The sequence below is a fragment of the Oncorhynchus mykiss genome, chromosome 8 (genome assembly GCF_057628025.1).
Source record: "Oncorhynchus mykiss isolate SJ-2025 chromosome 8, ASM5762802v1, whole genome shotgun sequence".
Taxonomy (NCBI): domain Eukaryota; kingdom Metazoa; phylum Chordata; class Actinopteri; order Salmoniformes; family Salmonidae; genus Oncorhynchus; species Oncorhynchus mykiss.
In genome coordinates this window covers 23,840,436-23,857,287 of record NC_143029.1, presented here as the reverse complement: position 1 = coordinate 23,857,287, position 16,852 = coordinate 23,840,436, and the positions used below count along the sequence as shown (strand labels likewise).

The window sequence follows — 16,852 nt, the reverse complement described above, 5'->3', positions numbered from 1 at the left end:
AGCGATATCAGTACAGCACTATCCCAAAGAACTAGTAAGACCATAGCCTACTAGGGAATGTTATGACATTAATCATTTATATTATTATTATATAGTTGTGTGATATATTCAAATCTGGAATGATTTGATTGAATAGCATAATTGTACATCCATTATGCCTGTGTCCCATGAAGAAATGTATTTTCACATTATTTCATTACCTACTTTCTGTCCTACCTGTTGAGTAAGAAATTACAGCAAAGACCGAATAGAAACATAAATCATTTTTTATTACAACACATGGTAGAGTTGATAAAAACCATTGTCAACTGATCAGTGTAACAGTAGGAGTTGGGAGGACATTATCTTCCACCAGCGGTCAAAATACAAAAATCACCCTGTCATCATCATACATGGAGAAAACCAGGGGCGGATTCTAAAGTCTCATTTCAATAGAATAGTGGTGCTGTAAGAAATGCTACCATTTGTTCTGCTATTGATCTTCCATCAGTACTTTTCCTTTTCAGCCAATGGGACAAATAGATCAGCCCTTTCCAGAAAGATATGAGAATAATACCAGCCAACTGGCAGCACCAGTGGCATGAGTATAAAAAATAACACTCTTAACACCCAGAGTCCTAGTACATTCCCATTTACGAGAAGAGGCCAAGAGAACACTCTTAACACCCAGAGTCCTAGTACATTCCCATTTACGAGAAGAGGCCAAGAGAACACTCTTAACACCCAGAGTCCTAGTACATTCCCATTTACGAGAAGAGGCCAAGAGAACACTCTTAACACCCAGAGTCCTAGTACATTCCCATTTACGAGAAGAGGCCAAGAGAACACTCTTAACACCCAGAGTCCTAGTACACTCCCATTTACGAGAAGAGGCCAAGAGAACACTCCTCATGAAACGTACCTTAATACAGGAAAAGCAGTCTCATCTAAAACGCTGAATTGCAGTGACTCAAAGGTAGAGTTCCACAGTCCACATCATGCTTTGAAAACACCTAAATATTCAGTAACACTTAGTCCCAACAGCACATCATTGCCTTTCAAGTTATCAACCACTAAATGCAGAAGGTGGTGGTATATTATAGTGGTGGTAGCTGGTTTAGGTTACTCATATTGTGCAGTTATTCAGATAACTTGATTCTGTTTTTCTTTTCTTTTTTTTTTTAAAACACCATTTGGTAAATACAAAATGGATAAAAGAAATCCACAGTCATGAGTGGTACTGTTTTTCTTTAACCATTATCCCATTGGATGGTACTTCATTTTTCAAGCCTATTCAGTGGTCAAACAGTACAAACATAGCAAGACCTTTGAAAAATGATACTGCTACAATGTGGTGTGCTTCTTTAAAAATCACACCTCGTCCAAAGAATATCATCATCATCATCATCATCACAACAAAGTGTTTTCACCACGTCATAAAAACAACAACCAGCACGATTAAGCACTGCACTCAGTAACAGATTTGTTCAAGAAACAGCGAATAATCACCAATAGAACTCAGCCACAACACAATTTAGCTCAACACTAAACAGTTAAGAGCACAACTCTAATTTAGCTACATCACTTAAGAGTATTATCTTTCAGTTCCCAGATTTGCAGCAGTGAAAGCAGTCTTTCCTCCCAGTAAGGGTTCTAATCAATCTGGAAAGCTGAAGAGTTAGATATGCAGTGGGTATGGTAAATGCAGTCTCCACTAAAGCTGACATTGCCTTCAAATTTCAGTCACGCTGTAAAGCTGAACTTCCGCAATGCATATTGAAAAGAGTGTTTAACAGTAAGTGTTTAACAGTAAGAATGTTAAACCTAGCCTGTATAGATTAGACAAACAATTGTATTGTGTAAAAGTGAAGCACATTGTGCTTCTATAGAGGATTGTAAAACCAAAGTCATACACTACATGGCCAAAAGTATGTGGACACCTGCTCGTCATCTCATTCCGAAATCACGGCGATTACTATGAAGTTGGTCCCCCTTTGTTGCTATAACATCCTCCACTCTTCTGGGAACGCTTTCCGTCAGATGTTGGAACATTGCTGTGGGGACTTGCTTCCATTCAACCACAAGAGCATTAGTGAGGTCGGCACTGATGTTGGGCGATTAGGCCTGGCTCGCAGTCGGCGTTCCAATTCATCCACAAGGTGTTCGATGGGGTTGAGGTCAGGGCTCTGTGTAGGCCAGTTAAGTTCTTCCACACCGACAAACCATTTCTGTATGGACCTCGCTTTGTGCTTTGCCATGCTGAAACAGGAAAGGGGCTTCCCCAAACTGTTGCCACAAAGTTGGAAGCACAGAATCGTCTAGAATGTAATTGTATACTGTATGCCTTTTCCAGAGTCAGTTTGGAACTCGGTAGTGAGTGTTGCAACCGAGGACAGACGTTTTTCACGTGCTACGCGCTTCAGCACATTTCCACTTCCCAATAACAGCACTTACAGTTGACCGGGGCAGCACTAGCACGGCAGAAATTTGATAAACTGTCTTGTTGGAAAGGTGGCATCCTATGACAGTGCCACATTGAAGTCACTCAGCTCTTCAGTATTGGTCATTCTACTGCCAATGTTTGTCTATGGAGATTGCTTGGCCGTGTGCTCGATTTTATACACCTGTCAGCAACGGGTGTGACTGAAACAGCCGAATTCACCAATACATATACTTTTGGCCATGTATATTAAGCTGGTTATTTTGTGCTTATAGTCTTTCAGACGGCTGGTGCCAATAGTGTTGGCCTTGATGGTATACTGTCAGACTAGCAGCACCATTCACAATTTGATCGTTAGAATAAAAAATGTTAATTAGAAACATAAGAACTGATATGTTCTCAGCTCGTTCAGGATTCAAGAAAATGAGACTGGATTTCAATTCTGCTGCAATCTCGAAACTATTTAGATTGAGGAAGACATACAATGATTTATCATTTCCCTTTGATGTGCATAGCTTGTTTAACCAAAAGCTATAAAATGTTATATTGTTCAGTTGGCACCCTCCTGGATATCTGATGACTTTTGAATACTACAAAAAAAAATGAAAACAATCTTCAACACCGCATCATGGCAGTTGAGATGGCATAGAAGCCTTGATTTGACTGATGTGTCTGTCTTGTGGTGTTCAGTTCAGTATTTGCATTCTTAACTTCAAGATTCTGTGATAGGATTCAGAAAGGCCTCAGGTTAGGAGCTACATAATATTATCAGACATGTTTTCGTATACGTCTGTATGCTGAGGTGTAACAGAGTTGACATTTTGAAGCAACACGTCACGGTCAAATTCTCTTGGGATTAAAAAGGTAATGTTCTGGCTAAGCTCCAAAGCATCATTGTCACAAGCTTTGATTTCCTTAAAAGATTAATTGATCTGGGCCTGGTTTCCCAAAAGCATCATAAGCGATGGTTCTAACGTTGAACTTAGCCTTAAAATGCTTTTGGGAAACCAGGCCCAGCACTGTATCTGTGAGAGAGGAGGGTCTATAGAGACAGAGACAGGGGGGATAATCTAACCGAGAGTCAGTGTCAGGGCTGGGGTTTAGCAGAGTACTCAGCAGGCTCTCTGCTTGACTGCCCTGGTCTTTGGCCCCTCTCTGTTCCCCTCACCTCAAGCCTACAGTACCTCCTGTTTCCTCCAACTCTTCTCTCACCCTTTCACTTCCCACATCATCACACGGACTACAGCTCAGCCCAGCAGATAGCTACTTAACATCCTCTACAGGCTTAGGCATTACAACAACCGTTCAGTCTATATATTAATTATATTGAAAAAAAAATAGATGATCAGTCACACTATTTGATCCTTTTTACATAATGTCAACATACTGTCGGCTATTTTTTTAACCCACAGACTCTGTTTTTAAAAACGAATCTTCACATTGTAAAAGTAAACAAAATGTGACTGTTGCTCTCCTACACAAAAGCACACAGGCTATACAAAAACAGATTTTTTTTAAAACGATGTAGAGAATCCAACATATGTACTCTAAACGCATGAGAGGTCTTGATATGATGTCTTCATGCAATTTAGGCATCAGTCCTTCATTAAAAACATAATAGATATGTATGCAAATGTATAATGTGGCTAATGCATGTGTGGAGGTGTATACTGAAACACACCTCTTGTTCAGGCTTTTGTTCGTCTGGTCATGAAGGACAGGAAATATATACCTTTGATATATTCAATGTATTTGTTCCTACTGGATGTCAGCCTCCAGTTTAGCACTGAGCATGATGTCATCATCTTCCCCCTACAGAAGAGGCTGGCAAAACCCTATAAATACTTTATAATTATGATATACACAATGTCAGGTGAACATATGTGAGGGAGGCGGACTGGGTGGTCAGAGTGGAGACCAGGAGAATGTAGTCCAGTTCCAAGGAGTCTCAGATGCGGATCTGGTAGCCGTCGGTCAAAGTGCTGAGTTCTGCAGGTTTCCGATCCAGAGCCGCAGGACTGAGAGAGAGAGAGAGAGAGAGGGACAAGACAAATGTAGTGTCATCATGTAGAGCAGTAAAAGACAAGAAGACAATCAAAGTAAGACCCAGTCACTTCAGTTGAGGAACTGTATGGGCACATCACACACACTCAATAACTTCCTATTGAAGTGATTACAGTATCCTTAAAAAATATATATATATATTCCATCTAGTTTGTTTAATATAAGGAATGTGAAGTGATTTAAACTTTTACTTTTGATACTTAAGTATATTTAAAACCAAATACTTTTAGACCTTTACTCAAGTAGTATTTTACTGGGTGAATTTCATTTTTACTTGAGTCACTTTCTATTAAGGCATCTTTACTTTTACTCAAGTATGACAATTGGGTACTTATTCCACCACTGGACACACTCTATAACTTCATATTGAAGTGATTACAGTATTGGACACCTCAGACCCACTCTATAACTTCATATTGAAGTGATTACAGTATTGGACACCTCAGACCCACTCTATAACTTCATATTGAAGTGATTACAGTATTGGACACCTCAGACCCACTCTATAACTTCATATTGAAGTGATTACAGTATTGGACACCTCAGACCCACTATATAACTTCATATTGAAGTGATTACAGTATTGGACACCTCAGACCCACTCTATAACTTCATATTGAAGTGATTACAGTATTGGACACCTCAGACCCACTCTATAACTTCATATTGAAGTGATTACAGTATTGGACACCTCAGACCCACTCTATAACTTCATGGAGGAAGATGGAGTGGAATAAAGAGAGGCGGGGGGCAGATAGAAAGGGAGTAGAGGGAGAGAGAAAGAAGAGAAGGGTTTGAAGTGTGACGCAGCGGGGTAGTCTCAGTCAGCCAGTCATCTCTTTTTAATCCTGCTTTGTGATGGTGGTGTCCCGTCAGCTCAGCCCCGCACTGCTCCACTTCCCCTGTCACTGCTATCATGCTTACACACAGACACACACACCTGCATTCTCAAGCCCTAAATAACCACACACACAGCACCTTCCCTCTGACAAAAATACTTTTCAGTCCAGAGATCAAAGAGAAGAGGTATTTCTATAGAGGCTTATGGGTTAGACCTTCATAAATAAGCTCTCTCCAAAGTAACAAAGGTTTCCTATTTCCCTTCGAATGTCTTCGGTGTTCAATATTCTGCTTGACATGAAGCCCTGAAAGCACTTCTCCTGCCTGTGCTTCTCTCACTCAATTCCCTCCCTCAGAGTGTATTTCCTGCTCACCATCCTTTCCCATTGATTTCCATCTCCCCCAGCTCCCTCTGCCAGAGAGGGAGAAGAACTCATCTCAACATCAAACCAGTCCAACAATGCAGGCGGTGTAAGCGTGTGCGTGTGTGTGTATGCTGGTATATGTGTATCTAAGACTACTTCCTCAGTGCCCTGGACAGCACACCTACTCCCTCCCCTGGTGATCCAATCAACAGCATTCTGTCTTCCAGGGAGAGGGGGAGCACAGAGCCCAGGATTTCAACACCCAGCGCACCCAGTCAGTCGATCAGTCAGCCAGAAAGGCGTCAAATTTCTCTGAGTACACCATTCTCACACAGTGGCTTCCAAGCAGCTCTGCTTAACAGCCCATCCTTCACCACAGGCCACAGAATTAACATCATTCCTCAACACAGAGAAACACCACTCTGCTTAACTATTCAGACTAAAGCCTGTAGACTTCACTAAGTCCTCTGGGAGGGCACAAATTACCTGTTGGTAGGCTTTGTTTCAGTCCTGATCAAAACAATTACAACTGTGTTGATTGAGCCCCTGTAAGGATCACAGCCTATGCATGGCTTTCACAGCTGATTACACACTGTTGAACAAAGAGCTTTGTTAAAGAATAATAGAGGAGAGGAGAGAAGAGGAGAGGAGAGGAGATGAGAGAAGAGGAGATGAGAGAAGAGGAGAGGAGATGAGATGAGAGAAGAGGAGATGAGAGAAGAGGAGAGGAGAGAGGGCTGGACTGAAGAGGAGAATCTAGGGGCAGCAGAAGGACAGACACAGCAGTCAACACCCAGCCCACCGCAGAATAGACAACACCCATCCCACCGCAGAATAGACAACACCCAGCCCACTGCAGAATAGACAACACCCATCCCACCGCAGAATAGACAACACCCATCCCACCGCAGAATAGACAACACCCAGCCCACCGCAGAATAGACAACACCCATCCCACCGCAGAATAGACAACACCCATTCCACTACAAAATAGACCACATCCAGCACACTACAGAATAAACCACATCCCGCCCACCACAGAATAGACAACACCCATACCACCACAGAATAGACAACACCCAGCCCACCACGGAATAGACAACACCCAGCCCACCACAGAATAGACAACACCCAGCCCACCACAGAATAGACAACACCTAGCCCACCACAGAATAGACAACACCTAGCCCACCACAGAATAGACAACACCTAGCCCACCACAGAATAGACAACACCCAGCCCACCACAGCCCATGCAGAACCGACAACAGCCAGCCAATCTACTGTACAGGCTGCCGCTACAATGTACAGCTACAGAGGAAAGATAGTAGGAGATAAAAACAGTAATGACAATGACAAGGCCCTTGGTTTGACCACTCTTAGCTTTCCTTGCCTCAACAACATCACTAAATATTTCACTTATCCGAAAACAGGTTTACATGCAGTATTGTAGTCCATTAGAATTACCTTGCATTTGATATTAAGAAACCGGGTGGGTCTAGAGACTCTAAAATGTATCTCCTTCAAAAGCAAAGGTTTCTTGGAGAGTGGGCTAAACCTCTAATTGATAAAGCCAGATGACAGTGACACAGAGTGATAGAGTAGAGCGCTGCCCTGGAGCATTCTGTCTCCCTGTCTGACTGCTGCTTTCCTTTGCCCGAGAGGAAGATCCCAAGGAGGAATACAATATTCATACATACCCCATCATATACCTTCATCGCCATGGAGACTAGTTCACCTCTATCTTCAACTTGCATCTCCTGCAAAGTCTTTGTCTATTAAGTGAAGTTCATTTCAGCCTTTCTCTCAGCTTTACATGTCTGTGTGTATGAGAAGGATCCCTATGATCTGAAACCACCTGCTGAGCAGAGCTCTGGATAACTGCATAGAGTGCATTACCTCCTGATTCAGTCTTTTTAACGGCACTGCTAACACATCTATGGGTTCATCTACTGAAGCATTCATCCACAACAGAGGGGATTTTCCAAGCTATTCAGGGACACATCACGCTCTCAGTGTAGCTTTTATTCACCATTTAACCAATTCGATTTAATACGTTCATAAACCACTGTGGGAATAAAAATCCAGTCTTCACAAATCAATGTTATTTGGCAGCGCACATTCGCCCCATTAAACAAACCCCATAGCTACAAATCTCCGAGCGGCGCCACTCGATGAGCAGGCAGTGGATGGAGGGAGGGCATTAGCAGGCTTCCACAGATCTGTTAGAGTTACTCTCCACTCTTTGTACACAAACTCTGACTGCCGATGACATTTTCTGAGGCGCTGGCTGAATAAACATTTCTATAACATGGATAGACTATGTCGGTTGCGTCTGGATTTGAGGTGAATTATTGAATATGTTGTGACAGAGGGACACTGCTCCCTAGGGGGCGACATGGTAAGACATGGGACACGAGGACATATCAGGGGGTGGAAAAGACTCTTCCTCAATAATTAACATCTCACAGGAGGCGACAGGCAGAGAAGTGGGTGTCTAAGAACAGGCCCGAAATAACTCTGTCAGATTGGGGGGTGGTGCTGAACACATAGACCTTGGCCTGAAGCCCCTCTTTAAATGTCACTGTTGTTCTCTTAGAAGAGCCCCCTCCCACTCCTTTGGTCTGTCAGGATAGACAATGTACTTCATTGTTCTCAATTACTACGGTGTAGAAGCCACTTCAAGTGGTGATTACGCACACGCACGGACACACATTCACAAACGCATACACACATATAAATGTACGTAAGCATGCACGCACACACACAAACAAGCGTGCACACACACAAAACCACGCACACACACACCAGATGCCAAAGGATAAAAGGTTTCCTATCATGTAAAATCACATCACACATACCCGTAATGCAGGCATGACAGAAATCCCCTGGCCATTTCACTGTGTCCATTCCAACAGGGGCGTGGGTTACATTATTAGGCTTTGGGATGCTGAGATGATTGGTACTATGATAAAAACCAAGTATCAAGCATCTCCTCTGTCGGAGATGGGCTGGGGATTACCAGAAGGCATCTGTCTCATGCATGTGGATCCTCCTCTCCGTGTGTGTTCCCTGAGCGACGCTGCAGCTGCTGCACTGAGTCAGCCCCAGAGCCTCTGCCTGCCCTCTGCCAGCTGAGAGGAGACCAAACCAGGCCAGGAGGATGGGAAAAGAGGGCTCTCATCTCGCAAGATAGCAACAGGGCACTGTGTGTGTGTGTGTGTGTGTGTGTGTGTGTGTGTGTGTGTGTGTGTGTGTGTGTGTGTGTGTGTGTGTGTGTGCGTGCGTGCGTGCGTGCGTGCGTGCGTGCGTGCGTGCGTGCGTGCGTGCGTGCGTGCGTGCGTGCGTGCGTGCGTGCGTGCGTGCGTGTGTGTGTGTGTGCTTGCGTGTGTGTGTGTGTGCTTGCGTGTGTGTGCTTGCATGTGTGTGTGTGCTAAAAAAAATCTAGTTTGTTTTTAAATAAAGTATCAGTGAGAGTGGGAGACAGGTGACTCTCCAGAGTTTCTCTCCGAGCCTCCATCTTGTCAGAGAAACTCCCTTGACAACACTTCCAGTCCAGTTACTCTGTCTATCTCTGTGTGACATGCTCAGTCAACAGCAGACTTATGGGAAATTACCTAAGAGTCCGTGCATAAATCCCAGGATGCCTTCTGCACAGAATTGAGGTAGAAGTTGCCCTTCAACACAGATCTAGGATTACACTAGTCCCATTCCTAAACTTAACCAATAGAGGATGAGACAAGATCTGACTCTGTATCAGTGGTTCGTGGGGAGGGGCAACATCTTCCAACTCCACTCAACAGTGCACATATCCCAGCAGCCTCTTTGTTAGGGCAGGGTCTTCCTGAATCCTCCCAGTGTGCTGGTGAGTGATAATAGGAGTGAACACATTCCTTCTATAAGAGACACTATGCTGGCCTGGCTGGGGCTTTCAGAACACAAATACTTTTCCCTGTGATTATGCTGCTGTGCTGTCAGAATGGACCATCAACCCAGTATACACTCACGCGTAGGCTACATACCATTGCACACATTCACTCCCTCGCCTACACACTGAAGCCAGTGTGCTTAAAAGTTAACTCCGTACTCCAAGTTCACCCAGATTAGCTAATGTCAGTATCTGATCTAGTTCTGCTTCTTAGTCCTCACAGTTTCCTCTAACTGGAGCTGACAAGAGTGTGATAGACTAAACTCTACATGAACTGGGTTCCTTAGCCGGGAAGCAAGACAGGGAAAGAGGGTTGATAGAAGAAGAGAACTGCAATAGTCTACAGAAAACAAAGACTCTGTTAACGCCTTAGAGTTCAGCGACTTCAGAAAGTGTGCCAGCCCTCGTTAATACAAAAACAAGATGGAAAACATTCCAGCCAATTCATCTCTCTCTAACATAATAGCATCAAGCCAAGTAATCAAGATGGGGCATTGAGAGCTTTTATAGTTGATCAACAGTTGATTTCTATGAATTATACATTTCACTCATGCATATCCAATCTGATCTGTATTATATATATTACAATTTGTGACCATTGAACATGAAACAAATTATATTTTAAAGTAACCTGATGTGAACTCTCCCTAATTGTTAGGAAGTGTTGAGATGTCAATATAAAACTCCCTAAGAAAGGCCATTCCATCTTCCAGCTTCTGTCTAAGTGATGCTAATAACTCGAGATTGATTCCCAGGGATACTTACGACTTGTCTCTCCGGTGGATGTGGCGTCTTTGGGGGCTGCTCTGTCGGCGGCGGGGGGAGAGAGACTTGCCTCTGCTCCGTTCTTTGATGGGAGACTGGGCACTAGACGACTTCAGGATCTGAGAGAAAACAAAAAAAATAACAGATAGGGAGTCTACATGATAAGAGACGGTTTGAGCTGCAGTTTCTTTACTGCACTGATATTTAAGTGATTTTGTTTACAGCTGCAAGCTACAGAGGAGGCGCTGCAGACATGTTCATCATTCAGGGGGCCCATTTGCCGCAGGCCATGTGCTGGGGAAATGAAAGGTTCCACTTCAATAAAAAGAGCAGTCGAAGACGTTCACTTTTAATGACACAGTTGGATCTCAGAGACAAAGAGTGTAAAAGAGTCATCTGTGAGCCAATGTAGGGAGAAGAGACTAACAAGATAGTAATGAAGCCAGCCTCCCAGGCAACACAATGGTACCCCATTAACCCAATCAGCCCACTAGTCAACTCCCTCTGCAAACTCAATTACGCAGCACCCATCTGTCTCACAGGCACGCACACTAAGAGACACGCAGGACGTCCGCCACTCGATTAGCAGAATTTGAGTTTCATGGTCACCTTGTCCTGGTAGAAACCTAATGAGAGCTCACTCCTGACCGACATTTGGAGGAGAGACTGGAGAGGGATCATGAATTCCTGGAATGAACACACAGGAAGTAGCTCATATTCCGTGCTCCAGTAACCACATGCAGCTGAAAGCATAGGCAGGATGTTAGTCATAAGGTTGGTGATAGATGTAAGGATATACAGTATGTGCTGTAGTGGAGGAGGGTTATAAGCACAGCCAATGATCTCCTATATGAAATGCAAGCTCAGTCTGAGTTGTGCATAGAAAACACTCTACAGGAATTTCCCAACTGGTTTTTGAGCAAGTGAAAAGGTGGTTGTGAGTCTTTCACCTTCCAGAAATACAGTGATATCTATTTATACACTGGCACATTTTTGGTATGCACTGTAAGAATGTAAAATTTCTACAGTATTCACATGACTGACATGAACTATGTACGGCTAACGAGGGTGAAACACAGAGGTCAAGGCTGTGTCTCCAGCACTGGGCAGCTGGGAACTGACCTACATTTACTGCTGCTGTTATAGTCAGCTCCAGACGCACCATCCTACGACCATCCCCCAGCACCACTAGCTACCACCACCATGCAACAGCTGATGCAAGGGAGTCTGGGATACACAGTCCAACCAGCTTCTCGCTCTCTATCCATTTCTCTTTCTCTCCCTAATCTCTGTCTCTCTCGTTCTCTCTTTCGCTCTCTGCTCCACTGAGGGTAACTCCAGCCTTAATTATCCCTGATAATTGGGGGGGGGGCTTAAGGACAACAAAGTCAAGGTATTGATTGGAGTGGCCATCATAAAGCCCTGACCTCAATCTTATAGAAAAGTTACGGGCAGAACTAAAAAAGCGTGTGCGAGCAAGGAGGCCTACAAACCTGACTCAGTTACACCAGCTCTGTCAGGAGGAATGGGCCATAATTCACGCAACTTATTGTAGGAAGCTTGTGAAAGGCTACCTGAAATGTTTGACCCATGATAAACAATTTAAAGGCAATGCTACCAAATACTAATTGAGTGCATGTAAACTTCTGACCCACTGGGAATGTGATGAAAGAAATAAAAGCTGAAATAAATAATTCTCCACTATTATTCTGACATTTCTGACCAAAGACAGGGAATCTTTACTAGGATTAAATGTCAGGAATTGTGAAAAACTGAGTTTAAATGTATTTGGCCAAGGTGTATGTAAACTTCCGACTTCAACTGAATATTGTACCCTAAACGTCATAGTATTTTTCAAAGTTACAGTATTGTAGATACTAAGCCCAGGAAATGTATGAACGGATGGCAGTGAGGCGTCAAGTAATCAAATTTGACACGTGACCTCTCATGTCTGCCCATGTGAGAAAGTAGGACAACATGTCACCTTCATCCTCATGTCTCGGCCATGCTTTTCCAGCTCCTTCCTCATGTCCTCTCTCCCCAGACGGGCGGCATTGAGCACCAGGTACTTCCACTCGATAGGCTGGAAGACGTGCGGGTCGTGGGGCACGTACAGGCCGATCTTCACCTTCTTCAGGGTGTGCTGGTAGCGGCGGTACGAGTCCTCGAACTCCAACACCAGGTCGCTGAGCGTGCGGAAGGTCAGGGCCTTGTCCATGAGGTCTTGGCGGCGACTCATGCCCAGTGTGCCATAGCGTCCGTTGCAGTAGACGCCCAGCACCACGTGGTGGAAGTGGTTACCTGAGAACTGGGTCTTGAAGCTGATGGGAAAACGCTCCACCGAGGTCAGCCCATTGGTCAGGTAGCTGACGCAGCTTGGGTCAAGGACGTTAACTGAGATCATTAGCAAAAAATACAGTTTCATGGAATTTAACACAGTCTACTAAATGGTTATTATTTAGACAGAGAGAGAGACGGAGAGAGCATGATGGAGCGAGAAAGAGAAAGAGGGAGCGAGGACAGAGCTTAAGCCCCATGGTCAATGGTGTTAGCATCATTAGCATCATCAACAATAACTTAAAAGTTTTCAGAGATTTAATACTTTCTAATTATCTCCTAAATCGTGATTACTTGATGTTTACTGCTGTTGACAAGCAGCATCAGAGAGAGAGAAGGGCGTATGGAGGCCAGTTTTAAGCCTCTCTCAGAAATTCATTATATTTCCATAAACTCATTAGCTAACTGGCATTTGCTTTGAACGCAAAAACACACCCACACTATCTCTAAATCAATCAGCTAATGGAGGGAGTCAATGAGAGGGCTCAAAGCTGAGAGGAGGCATTTTCATTATAACAGACCCAGTACAGACTATAGAATATCTCTGCAGAAACAATACATCTTTCACAAGACATTCGCATTCTTAACATGAATTCCTTCCAAATCAGCGCATCATAGGACAGGATACCATTACAAAAAGACTAAGGCCCATTTCCAATAAAAGTGAGGACTTTTATTAAGCAACCAGACTCATAAATCAAGTCTCAAAGACTGCTTTTCCTAAAAGTCCCAGGAATACATTGCTGTGGTGTCCTAACGTGGACTCTCACACAGCACACCAGGCTAGCCTCATTCTCCCTGGGACATATACTCTATCTGTGGTAGTGGCTCCCCAGAACCTTTATGTAACTGGCCTGTGGACCCATTACAGCATGTCTGGATGACACACGATGAGGCAGACTGGACTAATCTGTCCTGCCCAGGGAAGAAGGGGGCGGAAGGGGACTTGGTGGATGGTGGAACTGGGTTATCTAGGACCAGGAGAGGCACTATATGGTGACACACACAGGAACAGGAAACTCCACTGTGCGTGTCAGTGACCTAAGGACCAGTAACGAGCGACTGGCGAATTCAACCCGACTGACTAGGTCAATTACAGATACTGGAGTGTGAACCCTTTACACAAGACTTTAAGACCTTCTAGCCTGAGCAGCACTCTGATGTTTACATCACTGTTGTCCATACATCTATCATGCATCTATGATCTAATCATCCGTATCACCATCCTTTTTATTGATGCTTCATGTTTTCAGTAAGCAGGCCGTTTAAGCTGCACTCAACACTCTGCAGTGTTGTGCAGTAACATCACAAGCTGCTACTGTGGGTGAGAGAACACAATGAATCTGAGAGATGGAGCACATTTCAGGACACACTGACTGGTTTGTGGTTTGGCTCTGTCTCTCCTCAGCTACCAGCAACCATCTGTTTCAAGCTCTCACACACCGAGCCCTCTCAATGGCTTGAGCGCCTGTCCGTCATCTCAACACCCCACCAGCCACAGCACAGTACAGTCCTCTCATTAGATAATCATAGAGGCCAGCCGACAGAGCCTCACCACCAGTTTGATGGCTGCTTTGGGGATTCTCTTTTTCCTGCCGCAATGACAATGAACACAACATCCATCATTTAAAAAAGGCATCTCTGTAGCGCTCGTGTACGTTTATGAGTCGTGTTTCACAAGCAAGATTCTTGGATAGCGATATTCACAGAGAATGCCTCAAGTAAATCAAGTGAACATAGCTCTTGAGGTTCGAGAGGAGGGTGACAGGTATTATTTAATATCCCCACAGGACAGTAAGCACCATGAGTAGAGGTTATGGTTGACATGAACATGTTGATGAGTCACACATTGTGTTTCCACATGAGAAATAACCTGCACTGGGAGAATACAGCCAGGCAGCAGAAATAATCTCCCTCAGAAAGAAGACTTTGTTCTGACACCTTGTTTCTTCACAGAGTAGCAAGCGCAGCGCGGCGTCCGTTGCAGAATGTTGGTGTGATTATTCATTGAGGTGGCAGTTAGAGAAGAAAAAAAGAAGCCAGAGGCTACGAATGAGGAGTTTTCAACCCCGCTCCACCCCCCTGGAAACCTCTTTCTCAAAACGATTTACCGCCTGCGTGTCTTGCTTGTTGATACTGTATGCTGTGTACATATAGCTTACCTAAATACTGTAGCTGCATGTAGGCTAACTCCCCTCCAGAAAAAGAACATGAACTATGTCGTGCTTATGTTTGCATTGATTACTGTTACAACAGAAAAATAACTCAAATTGTTAGAACAAGCGGCAGCGGAGTCACGGCATGAGTGAGCACTGAGCAGGAGCTGGAAGGACCCGGAGTGCAGAAATCTCTGCAGGTCCCAGAAAATCTGGAACCGCAGCCACTCTGAAAAAGAAAGAAAGAATCTCAGTCCTCCCTGTGGCAGCTGGGTCCACACACACACACTGCTTCTCTATAATTAATGGGCTATTAACTACAAAAAGATCACATTACCCATGATGCAAGGCATGTGATCCACCCCAATAGTAGCATACTTCCAGTCCTCTTATCTGCCACCAGGCAAGCACTCTTTCCGTCACCTGGGTAGGATTAATGTTACCATGGAAACCAAGCTAAGAGACGTATGACTCTATAAGGCCTGTGTTTACTAGCTCTAGCAGCTCTCTGCTGCTTTGACACCTGAGCACTGAGCTGGGTGAACTCCAGGGAGACGTTGCAAATATTAATTACATGCCTGTTAACTGCCCACCGAGCCCTTCTCCAACCGAACAGCATATCTCCAGTTAAACGACAAACACTGTCAGTGTTTAGAAGATTAAGACAACCTCTTGCACTGTCGCCATGATGCTCTGGGAGATGGCCCACAGTAAATATGATCCATGATGCACCACTGTGGGATCCAAAAGAGGGTCAGCGCTTTACGATAGTAAAACCGTCTGCAGTCCGAATTAAAACGAACATTAACCCCGATCCATTACTTTCACTGTTTTCTAAAGTATTAAACTAATCCCCCCTCACTTGCCCTAATTCTTTGATGTTCCGACAATCCTCCTGACAGCTTAAAGCAGGGTTTCCTGCCCCCCCCCCCCCCCCCCCCCCCGGTGCATGTTTTTTGTTGTTGCTTTAGGACTACACATAATCAAGCTTTGATTATTTGAAGTGTTATGGCAACAACCAAAATGAGCACCCAGGTGGGGCCCCAGGACCCAATTTGGGAAACCCTGGCCTAAAGAATAGGTATAAACTATGTGACAATGATAAGAGCATCCAGAGTTGAATTAAAGGGAACTTCAATTTCTCCTCTTTCCATGTACTAAATCACATGATTTCATGTCTTCTAAATCCAGGCTCTGGTTAATGGTGCTGGTTTATCAAAAGGTTGAAGAATACATGTCCAAGACCTAATGAAACAGTTAGATTATTGTAATTTAAAAAAATCATAAACTCTGTTTCTTCTCTCTGTGATACTCGGAATCTCTTATCGGTAGTAGAGGAACCTGCCTTGGTGGGTCCTAATAATGCAGCATGCTACTGGTGGTTTAATGCTACTGGTGGTTTAATGCTACTGGTGGTTTAAGCTCAACACAAAGAAACGGCTGTGGTGGTTGAATTTGAGCGACAACAGAGGTTGTATCATTAGATAACATGAGTATACTACGCTCCATTTACTCAGCCATTAACAGAACAGAACTACGAGCCATGCTGTAACAGTTGAGGATGTCTTTATCTACCTGTTAATGATGCATGAACAGAGTGAGTCAGTGAGTATCTGAACATATCAACTCGTTTTTTATCTTAGCATACAGCTTGGCTGACTCCGATCTCGGAGATGAGACCCTGTCGGTTGCAAGTTGAGCTCATCATCTTCGTCAATGAGGGTTAACAGGTTTGGTCCCACATGACAGACTGGGACATAAAGATGGAATCCGCAGTGGGGGGGAAACAGGGCCACTGTCCGTTCCACGGCCATTATTGTTTTGTTTTTTTGTTTTTTTTATGAAGCAGAGGTGAGGAGCGCTGTTGCCTTGTCAAAACAAATTGTATTACATACGCTGCTGTTCTGTCACGTGTGCTATGATGTACAAGGGAGAAAACTGTTTTCGTTGTTTGCAGTAACTTTGCAAACGGACGTGGC

The 16,852-nt window shown here is 44.1% G+C and overlaps 1 protein-coding gene across 7 annotated transcripts in view; it reads right to left on the bottom strand.

The window, feature by feature from the left end:
• Positions 1–248: 248 nt before the first annotated feature.
• vash2 (vasohibin 2) overlaps positions 249–16,852 on the bottom strand; it is a 30,127-nt gene continuing 13,523 nt past the window's right edge. For all 7 annotated transcript variants that reach the window (XM_090242975.1, XM_021612014.3, XM_090242976.1 and 4 more), the window contains 3 exons: positions 12,365–12,746; positions 10,381–10,499; positions 249–4,437 (listed from right to left, as the gene is read on the bottom strand). In XM_090242975.1, the coding sequence (XP_090099101.1) occupies positions 4,368–4,437; positions 10,381–10,499; positions 12,365–12,746 (571 nt within the window). In that variant the 3' untranslated portion in view covers positions 249–4,367. The remainder of the gene's footprint in view (positions 4,438–10,380; positions 10,500–12,364; positions 12,747–16,852) is intronic.